Below are 13,834 nucleotides of genomic sequence, written 5' to 3'. Positions count from 1 at the left end.
GATAATCAAAAAAGCTTTAATCAGTGTGATAAGAGGATAAATGTTGCTGTAAACTATGACGTGTAATCATCAGGTGTTCATACTGAACACGCTTATTTGCCACAAACAGCCAATGAACGTGACAGCACAGATGTCAGCTGTACACACGCCGACTATGTTTGTGGAGCGTCCCTGTGTATGTGTCTGGACTGATCTCAAAACTTAAACAGGAAGCATTTTTAACTTTAGCAGTGTGTAAAGTGAATCCACATCTGTTCTTGTCCGCATTTGTCTTTTTCCATTGACTTTGTATGCAGTTGTGCAACCTTTGATATTTGCTCCTTGTTCAGTTCAAACACCTGTTTACTTAAACTTGTGTGTTGTATGTATTGTGCACCCAAAATGAGCTTCAAGGTGGGTCAGCCTTAACAGAATTGACATAGGTTCTTCTCCTACATCTGTACATCACTGTATGGCTACACTTTATGTCTACTTATGTTCATTTAGTCCATCTCATTCATTGCAGGTCTACGTGTATGACATCCGGAGCAGCAGATACCTCCACAAACTTCAAAAACACTCAGAGACAGTGCTCAGTGTGGCTTTCAACCCTGCCACACCAGAGGTGAGAAACTGTCTTCCTCTACCTTTTTTCTGTTTTGGTTTTGGTACTGTATTTTCTATTTCAGTTTACTCCTTTATCTTGCATTCAGTGGTCCATCTCATGGAACTGGACAATCTCATTATCATATCTAAAGAAACATATATTTTTTCTCAACATCTGAGTAGTTATTGACCAGATTAAATATACTGTACAGCTTAAGTGAGTGTCTTACCTTCAGTTTGGGAATCTACTCACATCAGGTATCAGACAGAGTCACTTTATAACCCCTGAGAGAGCAGAAGTCAAACAAGAATTTGTTTTTATTCTCCTGAAGTTGAACAATGTTAACTCTGCACAAACACCCCAGGTGACATGCGGAAATACTATTTTGAATTTGAGAGTTGGAAACAGTGTTGATGTGTCTACTCCACCCCTAATTATTATGTGATGGATGGTTATCCACTGAGAGTTTATTCTGACTCTCAAGTGACACTTGGCCTGCTTGTTTAACAAAATGACCTTAAAAATAAACAATGGACTGTCATTTCCCTGCACACCCCAGCCACTACAACACTACTATTCAGTGTTCAAATCGATATTGTTCTCTATCTCAAGTATTTCAGGTATGAAACAAGTATGAAAGATTAAGTGAAAAAGAAAATGTTTAAAAGCAAAGATACAAGGTCACAGTGAAAGACAGTGTTGGTCAAAGGTCGTGCACATGTGTTCCTATCTTCAGTCCAAGAAATTTCTTTATCTTTCATGAATTCTTTCAGGAGTTGGAATGAAGAAAAGCATTTTACTTGAACAAAACTTGATGTTGTAAGTGTTGAAATTGTGTATGATTATTAGGCAATTATTGATATGTATTATAAATATTTTTGTACTGCTATTCAAACAATGAATGAAGGATGCAGTACAAGAAATAGAGCACTATCTTCAAAGTCATATATACACCACTGTATCAAATATTACATAAAGTCATCTGGTTACACAGGTCTCTAACTGCTCTGCACTCCAAGTGTTTGCAAAGCAGGAATGATATCCTCAGGCTGAGGTCACATAGCAGGGCTTATTTAGCCCATCCCAGTTCAGGGTGGGTGGACTTTTATCTCAGAGAACTCCAGAATTTCTACCACTAACCATGAAAGAATTTAATAGAATGATTGAAGTGGAATATAAGCAAGAATGAATACAAATCTCGACTTTATATGATATCTTATGTGTTGGATTGGTGTACTTGTGTGTACTGTGTGTGTGTTTCAGTGTTTGAGTGCATACCTTTGTGTCTTTTTCTGTCTACATGAACAGTACAGTGTGCTAAAATTGATAACAAGACAAACATTCTCATGCAAAAACCTCAATACCCTAGCATTTCAAAGTGCATAAACCCCAAACAAAAATGCTGCTTGCACATATAAACACTTTTTTGTCTAAATGTTTGTCTCTTTGACCAATACCATTTTCATTTCAAATAAATATCCCCACATCGCTCTGTGGGTTTAACCAGTGGTGGCCAGTTTTTAGTCCAATCAGATAATGACTACCACTCTTCCGTGCCATAACCCTGTGGGATCTGACTCTGTTTGTAAATGATGCTGATCCATTTGTATGATTGGCTGCCTGAAGGGTTGTTCCAGCTTGTGATTGGTTTCGCAGTTTCACAGTCACAAAATGATATCTGCAGTGTTTGGTTCAGCAGCTGCTATCCACCTTTGCTGTTGACTACTGTTCGTTATGTTTTCACTGGATACCTTGTAGTTTCATGTTATGCTATTCCACTGCATTCTGTCTAAGGGGATGTGATGCAGAATTAAGTATTGGTGATATTGTATGAGTGTCAAATTTCAAAAATGTTTTGAATGCTTCAGTGGGCTCATGATGTCCAGTCATTCCCCATAATGAATTTAAAACTGCCACTAAACTGGTAAATATCTATAGAAACTCAGTGACTCCAGGGAGTCTCACTGAAGAAAACATGAAGTAAGGTTTGGCATTGAACAGAGACTCTTGTTTATCTTCAACTACCACTACAGGAAAATAAAAATTAAAGTTTACAGTTATACCAGCATCCTTCCAATTCCAACAAAATCTCCAGAGCATTTCTCATAGAAGAACAATTCCCTTTGGAAACATTTTATTGTCCAGTTAATGATTTCCTTTGGAACTGTTCTGCAAAAGAAACATTTTAAAATATAATATCGCAGCCTCTGGTGGATGTCTCATGAGGCTTCTTGTTGACTATCTTTTGGACTCGAGGCACATGTTTTAAATCGGCATGTCCATCTGTGTAACTCTATTCAGTTTAACTTTGCAGCACAAAGATACATTCAGATTTCCAAGTTTGAAAGTGGAAAGTTTGATCCATGACCATTTACTGGCTGAATTACAGTGATCTGCAAAGTTTGAAGACACACTTCATCAGTCAGAGCATGCTCGCTCTCCATCAGAATCTCTGTACATTCTGTTTTGTTTGAAAGGACATGCCACCAAAGCAGAAAATTAAAAGAATCAATGGATGACGTTACTACAGACTTGTATTGTTTTTCACCAGGTGTCGTAGGTTGAATAGGTAAAAAATTGCTTTAATCTTATCGAAATGAAAATTTACATGGTAAATTAGGACACAACTGTGACCACTTACTATTGTAGTATCACAGTTATACCTTGACAAATTATTTTTCTTACTTTCTTTAAAAATCTTCACATTCATTTGTGCAAATAATCAAAACGTTTCCTCTTCAGTGTAATTTTAGCAATATGATTATTTTCATGAGGTCAGCTCTTATTGGAATCACTTTCAATCAGTATCTTCAGATTTGTGTCACTGACATCTCATATTACAGGAACCTGCCAAGATTTAACCACATTAAAGTTGTAAAATTCACAAATGTATGAAAGAGTTAGAGGGCTCAAGAGGGTCTGCAGCTAAATAAAGTAGCATGATAAGTCTTCCCACCTTCAAAATATGGATATCCACATGGGCACATCTTGATTCAAACCAGGCTGGTCCTGTCTGGTCCCATTCCCACTATGACCAAGAGCTCTAAACGTTTTAGCCATCTTTTAAGTCTGCACCTGTGGATGCAAAATGTTTCTACTGCCACTGGACTTTGTTTTATTAGTCACTGATTCATTCTGGGCTGAGTGGGGCCTGTTCAAATATGATGGACGGCATCCTAACAGGAAAGGAACAGGGAAATTGATTTGCAATTTTAATAACTTCATTGCTTTTAGTCTTAACTGATGGTCTCCCCAGCAAGACCCTGCTCAGCATCCTGGCTGTGTATTTCATAGCCCTGTCCCCGGCAGTGTGGGTCCTGCTGGTGCTGGTTTTGTTTCCCTCACTAATTCATTCATTGCTGTTAGGATCACGAAAAGGCAGTGTGCAAAACGAAAATCCGCTCACAGTTCACACAGAAACAATCTCATCATAGTTAAAACCACTTCCTCAATCCCTGCTGTTCCTGCTCTGTCATCCCCACCACCTACAAATACCCCAGTGTCTGCATCTGCTTCACACCCTTTTCTTAGTCCTTTAGGCTTTAAGAGCAGAAAAGGTTTCACTCACTTAAATATGCAGAGCATTATTCAACATGAAAAACTGGGCCAGCTGAAAATCCTGGTAACTCAAACAAATCCTGATGTTATAGTTTTATTTGAAACATGGATAAAATCCTCCATGAGTGACTCTGAGGTTGCCTTGGATAATTATAACCTTTTTAGAATGGATAGAAACTCAAGGGAAGGTGATGTAGCCATTTACACAAGAGCTTCCTTTACCTGCACTGTTATTAATGCAGTCACAGTTGATAAATGTTTTGAGGTTTTGGCTCTGAAAGTAAATATTGCACATAATTCAATTACTGTTGTTGCAGTGTACAGGCCTCCTTCTGCTTCCTCCTCAGCTATTGATGAGCTAGCTGGTCTTTTACCTCCATATATAAATTCAGAGATGATCATTTTAAGTTATTTTAATTTAAACAGGCTGAGCTTTGCCTCTGATTATCTAAAAGATATCTAAAACTTAAATCTTTCACAGCTAATTACTGATCCTACCAGGCCGAACTTAAATGACCTCTCTAAGTTGGCTTTAATTTACTTATTTTAACAAATAGAAATGACAAAATTACTCAGTCGGGAATATTTGAGCTTGGTTTTGGTGATCACTGTCCAACAACTTGTATTAGAAATACAAAGATTAAAAAAAACGGTGACGGTGATTAGTAGGAATTTTAAATATTTTGTTGAACAAGCCATCCTGTCTGATCTTTATGAAAGTGACATTTATCATAATGTTAAAATCCCCGATGTTGACTTAGCTCTTGACCACTTTTGTAAGTCTTTTAACTGTGTAGTTGATAAGTATGCACCCTCAAAAAACATAGGGTGCAGAATAGGTCAAGTCCCTTTTTTCAGCTGAAATCTCATCCTTGCTGAAAGAGAGAAATAAAGCCTGCGCTCTTGCCAGGCATATTGGCGAGCCTGGTCACTGGCTTACTTTCAGGCACCTTAGAAATAAATGCACAGCCGCACTAAGGAAGGCTAAAGCTGATTATTATTTGCTTTTAATTCCAAATTCATATCCAAATCCATCAAAATTTTGGAAGACAGTGAATTCTCTTAACCATAAGTCTTCTCTCATTTCCTCCTCTCACTTCAGCTGATGGATCCTAAATATCAGAGCATAAAGAGATTTGTTTTGCTTTTGATTTGCGTTTGATTTTTTAGCTGCTGGCAACCTCTTTAAAGAAACTTTCACAGGACCCCTCTGCCTTACCTTGCGAGGCACCTGGATTCGCAAGATCATGACATCACAAGATCACGCAAGAATCCATCAGGCTTCAGTTATGTGCTTGTGTCCGAACCACTGGTGGTTCAGGCCAATCAATGTCGCAAATCTAGCTGCCTCGCAAGGTAAGACGGTGATAGACAGTGAGACAGGTGGTTCAAGTATTTTTTGAAAGTGCCTGCCCCTTTCCAAACAGTTTCCATGGATGACTTCTCAGATGATTCTGTGTAACAAACCATCTGGCACGTCAGGTTACCCTCCGCCCACTACTTATCCTGACTCTCAGGCAATGCCAAGTCCTCGTTTTACACTACAGCTCTTCTCTTCCAGTGATGTGGCCAATGCCTTACTAGCATTAGATTTGAAATATTCAGTTGGTGAGGATAAACTTGATCCTTACTTCTTAAAGCTTGTCACCCCAATTGTAGTATGCTACATAACATATGCTTTTAACCTTCTTGTCTTATCTGGTACAGTTCCCACAGTTTGGAAGGCTGCTTATGTGACTCCTTTACATAAAGGCGGTAGAACAGCTATGCTTAACAATTATGGGTCTAGCTCTAAATTGCCATACCTCGCAAAATACCAGAACCTCTAGTAAATGACCAACTTAAATCATTCTATTTTAAGTACACACCAAGCACAGCACTGTTACTGCTGCCACTCTTGTTTTAAAAGACATCATTTCAACTGTGGATAGTACGAAACACTGTGCAGCTCTTTTTATTTACCTTTCAAAAGCATTTGATACAGTTGATCATGCTTTGCTCTTAAAAAAACTTTATAATATTGGTTCTGATAAAGTTGCGTATAATTGGTTCCAGAGTTATCTCATGGAAAGACAGCAGTGTGTAGCAATAGGAACTGTTAAATCTGAATTTGTTCAAATTGCAAAGGGTGTCCCACAAGGCTCAGTCCTTGGTCCTGTTCTGTTTACTCTATATATATGATATTGTTTCTGCTGTAACGGGATGTAATATTCATCTTTACGTTGATGATACTATTTTTTATTGCACCGCGGATACTGTACAGTCTGAATATCTTCAGCACTGTTTTGCTGATTTAGAAGTTGCACTCGATATCCATAAGTTAGTCTTAAACGCAGACAAAACCAATTTTATGTTTTTCTCTGGAGCCCAAAATATTAATTTGGATAACCTCATCATCACCCCAAAAGTGGTACCAATATTGAAAGAGTCCTGGTATACAAATACCTTGGCATTTGAATTGATGAGAAAATATCCTTCAAAAATCATGTATCAAATTTGGTGAGTAAACCAAGGCAAATGATTGGCTTTTTCAATAAGAATAAATCCTGCTTCCTGTTGCATTGTAGAAAAACTGTTGTCGAGGCAACTTTTTCATCAGTTTTAGGCTATGGTGACATCTTATACAGGCATGCTTCAGCTGCGACTTTAAAGCCCCTTGATGTTGTCTACCATTCTGCACTCAGGTTCATTACCGGTGATGCTTATAACATTCATTATTGCATCCTGTACTAAAAGGCTGGGTGGTCCTCTCTCTCTGAGAGGATTAGCATATGTATTTGTTTATTTACAAGGCCCTTATTGGAAAGCAGCCTTCTTATATTACTTCCATGCTAGTTTGGTCCACTGGACCACATTACTCTAGGACTAATGACTGGCTCAAGCTCCATGTCCCTCGTGTTCATACAGAGCTTGGAAGAACTGCTCTTGGCTTCTTTGCAACATCCACCTGGAACACATTACAAAGCACTTTAAAAATTAATTCAATGGTAACTCTTGGTCATTTTAAATCCACAATCCCAAACCTTTTAACTTCTGTTTGTACCTGTTTTAATTGATTTTGTTGTTACTTTATCTACTAATTGTATCTATATGTTAGTTTGTTTTAATTGATTGTTCTTCTTTCTTGCTCAGTGTCATTGTAAATTGATTTTCGAGTTTAAATAAAGACGAATAAATATGTTCCCAGCTTAAGAATTATGTTGATGCTGACAAGGATTACACGGACTAGACGAGAGCTGTGGCATCAGTGTTTAGTTAGGTACAGTACCCGGGCTAGTGGGTGATGCCAATTGTTTTTGCCTTTTTATTAGGGGTTTAGTGGGCTTTATGCTTTTCAATATACTTATTATATATTTAGGCTGTATGTTTATTCGGGCAATTGTCTGTCTGATTAAAAATTCTATTCTAAGCACAGATATTTTATTGAATTACAGCTTCTTATTGCACAAAAAATCTGCATTGGCAAACCATCCTATCCAGTGTTTGTCAAGCAATTTTTTGAATGCAATTAGCACACAGCTGCTTGGGCCAGTCATGAGAACTCACCGCTGCACAACTACTTTTTTGTCTGCTCACCCAGAGGGATAGACCTGTTTTTCATCAGTAACTAAAATCAACATTCACTGGCCTATTTATTCTAGGAGCTCTTAACAGGAGGAAGACCTTAACAATTATTATCAAATTGAAATAAAACTGAAAGTGAAATTTATTGACTCATTTGGCAAGATTTTTACATACATATAATGACTCTGTTTCAGACTGGCTATAAATCAAACATGAGGGCTGTATTAATAAAGAGATGCCCAGTAAATGTGATATCATTTTTGGACACATTCTCCTGGTCTCCTCAAATGAATGTCAATTATTGGGTAAAGTTGACTGCAAGATTAAGTGAATAATTCACCCAAAAATAATGACATTACATTTATCCTCATGTATCGTATGTCAAAACATTTGAAAAGCCAATTTAACTGGCTGATATGTTGGTGTGCAAGCTAACTTACATGGTGTTATGTTGACACACACTCTCTTGACTGAAATGAAGGCAAAAAGATAATGACAAAATTTAGTAATGCTTTAAGACAAAGTCTCCCCTTCTGACATATCACATCTCAATGAAATCATGTAAAAACTCTTACCACAGACAGAGATGTAATGTCTATGATTAACAAGTAGGTATTTGCATTATATTTACATAGTTGCTTCATTTGTTACATCAGGTACGTTCATTTACTGGATGTAATTGGGAAGGATTAATTACACTACGCCAGTAATTCCAGTAAAATATGATAAATAATCTATTTATGTTAATGACAAATAAGCAACCTGAGGAAGCAATTCATTCAATCAAAATTCATTTGATACTTTGAAAAGTTTACATACATATAAAATCAGTTGATCTGCATGGCAGGATACATCCCAGATATCAAAATTGCTGTGGCCCGGATCCAGTCCACACTCAACACTTTTGACACTTTCATCAGGCCCACAAACCACGTGGAATGATGATACTTGGGCAGTCCGCTGCTGTTTCCCAGATCTGGGCCACAAGCAAGCCATATGTCAACCAAGAACAAACCAGATAAACTGGAACTGGCCCACATACAGAATACACATACCTGAGAGCACTGCATCTTTACCAAAAAAGGCCCACATTTGATTTGGGATATTTGGGCCATATTTGCTATTTTATTTGGGGGGGCATTTCAGTTTCACAACCATTCTGTCTGGGCCAGAGGAAGGCCAACAGTGCGGCTTCATTACCTGAAATGGCCTGCTTCCGTATGCTACCTGGGATGGTATAGGTTTGAAATGCTTCTAAAATGAGAGGTAGTCTACAGATGCCATGTCTCATGGTTTAATAAAATGATTAGGTAAGTGTGATACAGTTGTAAGCAACTATTAAAAAGTGGCTGACACGGCCTATATTGCTGCAGATTTACTGTACTTTTAACTTTGTCAGGTTCCTGTTGTACATCCCTCATACGATAGCTTGAGATACTTGACGGCCTCCTAATGTAACATTTCAGCCTCGTGGAGTGGTTAGGCATGGGAAACCACAGTTCAGTCTGTGTCAGAGAGAATCTTTGTGTCTGGGAAAACGTCAGGATTTCTAATTATTTCAAGATGCTGCAGAGTTGAGTTTAATAGAATCCAGAATCTTACACCTTCGACTCTCTTTATATCTCTTTATAATATGGCTGTGAGTATAGAGATTTCTCCATCATTTCAGTGTTACACACTTTTATAGGTCACTTCAGTCTTACAAACAAACATAAAGAGTTAGCGAAAGTGTTTCTTCACTGTTCCTGAGACACTTGATCTTGTGCCGATATGTTGAGATGTGTCTGGCTCAGCGTTGTGAAGCTGCTTCTTGTTAACCATGATTCAGTTGATCTAATATTTGACTGTAATGGATGCATACACATCCCACTTTATTTGTCTTTTGTTTATAGCCAAAAAAAAAGAAAAGAAAAGAAAATATTAGAAGTTCAAAAAGTCCTGGGAAATTGCTGATCATTCTTGAAATGAACTAAGACAAAGGCCGTGTGATATTATAATGATAGCATTGCTGTATTTCCTGAGCCTGTGGGTTTGTCTTTACCAATACATGAAAAAAACAACCAAAATGTGTCCCCAACCTGTGCTCACCTCACTTTTTAGGCCACATCTCAGGGCCAGATGTTTTACTGCCGTGAGAACCGTCCGATGCAAGGCACAGACAGATAATGCAATGCATATTTTCCACTCATTTTTCACTCAGGTTTTCCACCCGATTACTTAAAAGACCATCAAGGCGGCAGATCTACCTCCACGGTTCACTCCCTAAGGTTTATTCCTGTACTTAACTCTGTAATGAGAGATCCCAACTTTTACTGTCACTTCACTTTGTTGTCTTGTAAAATCTTGGGGGAATTCATGTGGCATACCTCTGTAAAGTTTTGCAAGCTCCCCTGTGTTGGACCTAAATCTGCAACCATAAAAGTAGACTTGCAAATTTTCTACAGAAAATAATATGCTCTTTGTATTTATTTATTTTTGTAGATTAGATTTATGAGAGGGAAGCTAGACTGTGTCCAATTTGAGTTGTGCCTGAAACCAAGTCAGTCGTGATACTGTATCTGCAGTTATTTCCTCCAGTGATTTTTGGAATTTAAAAGCTTTAGGGTTATAAGTAAAGACAGAGGCGAATCAACATTCAGTTCAGAGATACAGGTTACTAGGTCAGACTAGAGAAATAGACTTCATGGGGCTGTGCTCTATTTGGTTTACTCAGATTTGTCTCATCCTAAGCTCTTGCTAGCTCCTATTACATTGTTCCACATCAGCAGTGGATACGTCTTTGTAGTATTTCCCAAAAATCAGCTTATTTTGAAGTGGATTCATTAAAAGGACAGTGGAGTGTCCACTCATTTTCCTTTATTTTTTCAGTGGATTATGTGCTTGCTGTGAACGCTGACAAAACAATGTATGTAATTTATGCTGATGTATTTTTTTTTTTTATAAATTATAAGAAAAGTTAGTGAACCCCCTGTTTTTAGTTACTTTCGTTGCTAAATAATTGTGTTTCTTCATATAGATACTTGGGAGTTTTAATTGGTGACTTTCACTTAAGCCTCAAAGTGAGCAACTTGTGAACAAAAATTAAGCTGAAATTGAGGTTTTATCTCAGAAGCTGCTGAAGCTTGATTGAAAAAGGCTTGTTTGTTCTACTTTTTTGTCTGTGATTGAGGAGATGCCTCATTCTGCACATCCGAGCATCTCTGTGTGCTCAGGCTACCCCCTGTTAATTAAAGCACTGACTAATTTATAGTTATAGTTATTGTTGTTTTTTTTACCACCTTGTTTGTGTAAGAAGAGATTTTAGTCCTAATGGCAGTTTCCTGCTCAAACAAAGGTTAAATAAAAACCCAACAATTGGAAATCAGAGTGGGAAACCAAGGCAAATGGTTCTTTGCAATCAGCAAAGTGAACATTAAAACAAATGAATTTCAGTGAAAAAAACAACAGAAAACAAACCACAATGTACATATTGTCAGGATAAAGCAGAACTTAGAACAGGATAAAAAGAAAAGAAACAGTAATAACAATTGGTGGACTGTTTACTCATCTGTCCGGACATGTACTTGTATTTTTCCAGTAATATCCAGTAGAAAATACAAAAGATGAAAGAGAGGACATAACACTGTGTATGCTTATGTAGTTTCAGCCTTCATCAGACATGACTCATGCCATATGAATTGGAAAATTTGTTGAAGTTGTAACTTTTATCAGGACTAAATAGAGATAAACATGATGGTGCAATGGAGGCATTTACAAGCCAGAGCCTTCAAATGAAAAAAATGGGGGTTTGCTTTAAATAATCCTCAACCAGGTGTGCTTGTTTTACAGCAAGTTAGCATTTTAAACATACTGGCATGGATTTTCAATGTTAGCTGGATCAACTAGAGTCAAGTGTTATTGTTGGCCATATTTCATTATCTTTATTGTGTGTTGTTGGCTATAAAATATATGCAAATTTAAAAAAGAAACATGTTGATGAAGATTTAACAGAGTGCATTAAAGTATACTCAGACCGCTTATGTGTGAATATCAATGGCATTATATGTAAAACTCAAAGTAAGATACTCAAACTATACTTGAAAATCAGCAGATGAGAGAAAGCTGTTTATGTAACTCCAAATGGAAAGTTTGCGTGTGTGAGAAAACGGACAAACTCAAGTCATAGTCAGCTAAATTTTCTGTTGTTAAACCAATATGCTCATTTCTGTTTATCTTTGAGCTAGAAAGTCAACCTCTCTCTGTTCCAGAGACGCTGCTGCACTTTGATATGTCTTGTCAATTTTTAAATGCACACATATGTGTGTTGTTTGGAAGAGGATATGAAAGGAAACAAAATCCAAATTAGAGCTCTGTTTCAAGAATCAAATCAGAATGAAATAAGAACTATTAAACACTAGTGTCAGTTTCAGATTTTTGATTAAGAAAGAAGTTTCTGAACTCTTTTCCTCAAATACTTGGGACCTCATTTGCACTTCATGTGTTGGAGTTAGAGCAGGATTGTGACCGCTTACTGACACCAGCAGCTGTCTCTAGAAGTTAACATGCGCTATCGTCCCAACTAGGAAGATGAACAATGAGTGAATCATCCCATTGGCTTTCAAGCTCAGTGCTACTCGTCTCCATATGTCAGCATGTATCTTTGCTCTTTGCAGGCAGGAAAAAAACGCAGCTGGCGTCCCACTAGACATTTTTACTGTATCATTTCATTTGTGGCCATTTGGCAAATCGAAAAGCTATTTGCACTCCTTAGTCCTTTTTAAATACTTTATCTCTCTTCTTTTCCTCCTCTCCTGACCCCAGAGAGCAAAAATGCTCTTTTCTTGGTGGCCAGACAGCAAATACAGAGGTGGACTCTGCTGCCTGCTCCAGAATGTCACATCAGAGTGAGACACAGACTGAGCTGAGACAGCCTCTCTGAAATCAACTGGCCTGTGTTCAACACAGCTGGAACAGCAATGAACAGGAAGTGAGGAAATAAAGAGTTTGGGTCCAGTTGCAAAGTCACAAGGGTCATTTTTAAGTATCAAAACGTTTCACATGTGTTAGAAAGCATCTACTCTGTTAGCCGTGTGGTGTTAGTTGCTAGCATTGTCTTTTCTTTACTGGAATGCACAAAACCACATTTCACAATCTTCATCAGCGAAGGGTGGTGGTGCTTATATCATTTTAAACTTTTTTTACTATGGGATACGGGATGAGGAACATGGATGGAGTCATGTTCACTTCACTGTTTTCAGTCTTTCATTTTTAACATGATGCATCTCACCACTGCACTCCAGCATTTTCAAAGTGGTTTCTTGGTTTTAGTATTTCACTACTTCAATATGCATCATCTAGATTTGTGTTGAAACACAGTATAGATACAGTATACAGATACACAGTATACAGACTACAAACTTTTTTTTTATTTACTTAAGGGAAATTTAAGGTGAAAACTAAACTATATTTGGTTTTCATTATACAATAACTTTGTTCTGGCATGAAACTTTGTTTTGAAACGGCTGACATGAAGATCTGAAATTGACTGATCAATCAAGACTCGCTCTCCAACACTGTCATGTTGAAATAATAATGTGTTCTGTTATTGTGTCAGCCTTAATAAACACTTGCTAATCTTTTTATTCTTGGGTGTTCCCTGCATTTATGTTGAAGAAATGTTTCTCACATAGCTCCTGGAGCAAACACATGGATGCTGTCAGTATGATTATCTCAGTGCTTCTCTGTGTTCTTTTACATTCACTCAGATGGGCCTGTCCAGGGCCTTATTAATGGCATCTACCTATGCAGACTGTCAGAGACTGGCTGGATGGCAGATGGAGGAACAGGCAGGGAGTCTAAGCTGGAAAGAATTTACTATTACTTTCCCTATTTGGATTGTTTAAATTGCGATTGATGACAATAAATCTAGAACTTTGTATATTAATAATACAAACACATAAATATTAATATATGTATATATATGTATCATTCACCACTGGCAATACGATAGTTTTTTTTTACTGATACTTCATGTACTCTGTGACCCCGTCCCACAGTTGACCACAGTGACCGTCTGCTCCTTTTCCCATCTCTCATGTGTGTCTTCCTTCCCCTCTCAGTATGTACAGTACAGAACATCCTGGTATG

General features: G+C 37.6%; 1 protein-coding gene across 3 annotated transcripts in view; it reads left to right on the top strand.

Moving 5' to 3' along the window:
- wdr27 (WD repeat domain 27) overlaps window positions 1–13,834 on the top strand; it is a 53,184-nt gene that overhangs the window by 35,971 nt on the left and 3,379 nt on the right. Inside the window, exons 23-24 of one of the 3 annotated variants that reach the window (XM_042432559.1) lie at window positions 506–604; window positions 13,453–13,605. In XM_042432559.1, the coding sequence (XP_042288493.1) occupies window positions 506–604; window positions 13,453–13,590 (237 nt within the window). In that variant the 3' untranslated portion in view covers window positions 13,591–13,605. Of the gene's footprint in view, window positions 1–505; window positions 605–12,508; window positions 13,332–13,452; window positions 13,606–13,834 lie in introns of those variants that run through there. The other 2 variants (XM_042432562.1, XM_042432561.1) reach the window with 2 other exon arrangements.

The sequence above is a fragment of the Thunnus maccoyii genome, chromosome 14 (genome assembly GCF_910596095.1).
Source record: "Thunnus maccoyii chromosome 14, fThuMac1.1, whole genome shotgun sequence".
NCBI classification, from domain to species: Eukaryota; Metazoa; Chordata; class Actinopteri; order Scombriformes; family Scombridae; genus Thunnus; species Thunnus maccoyii.
Note: the sequence above shows the minus strand (reverse complement) of the source record. Positions and strands in the feature narration are given on the sequence as shown.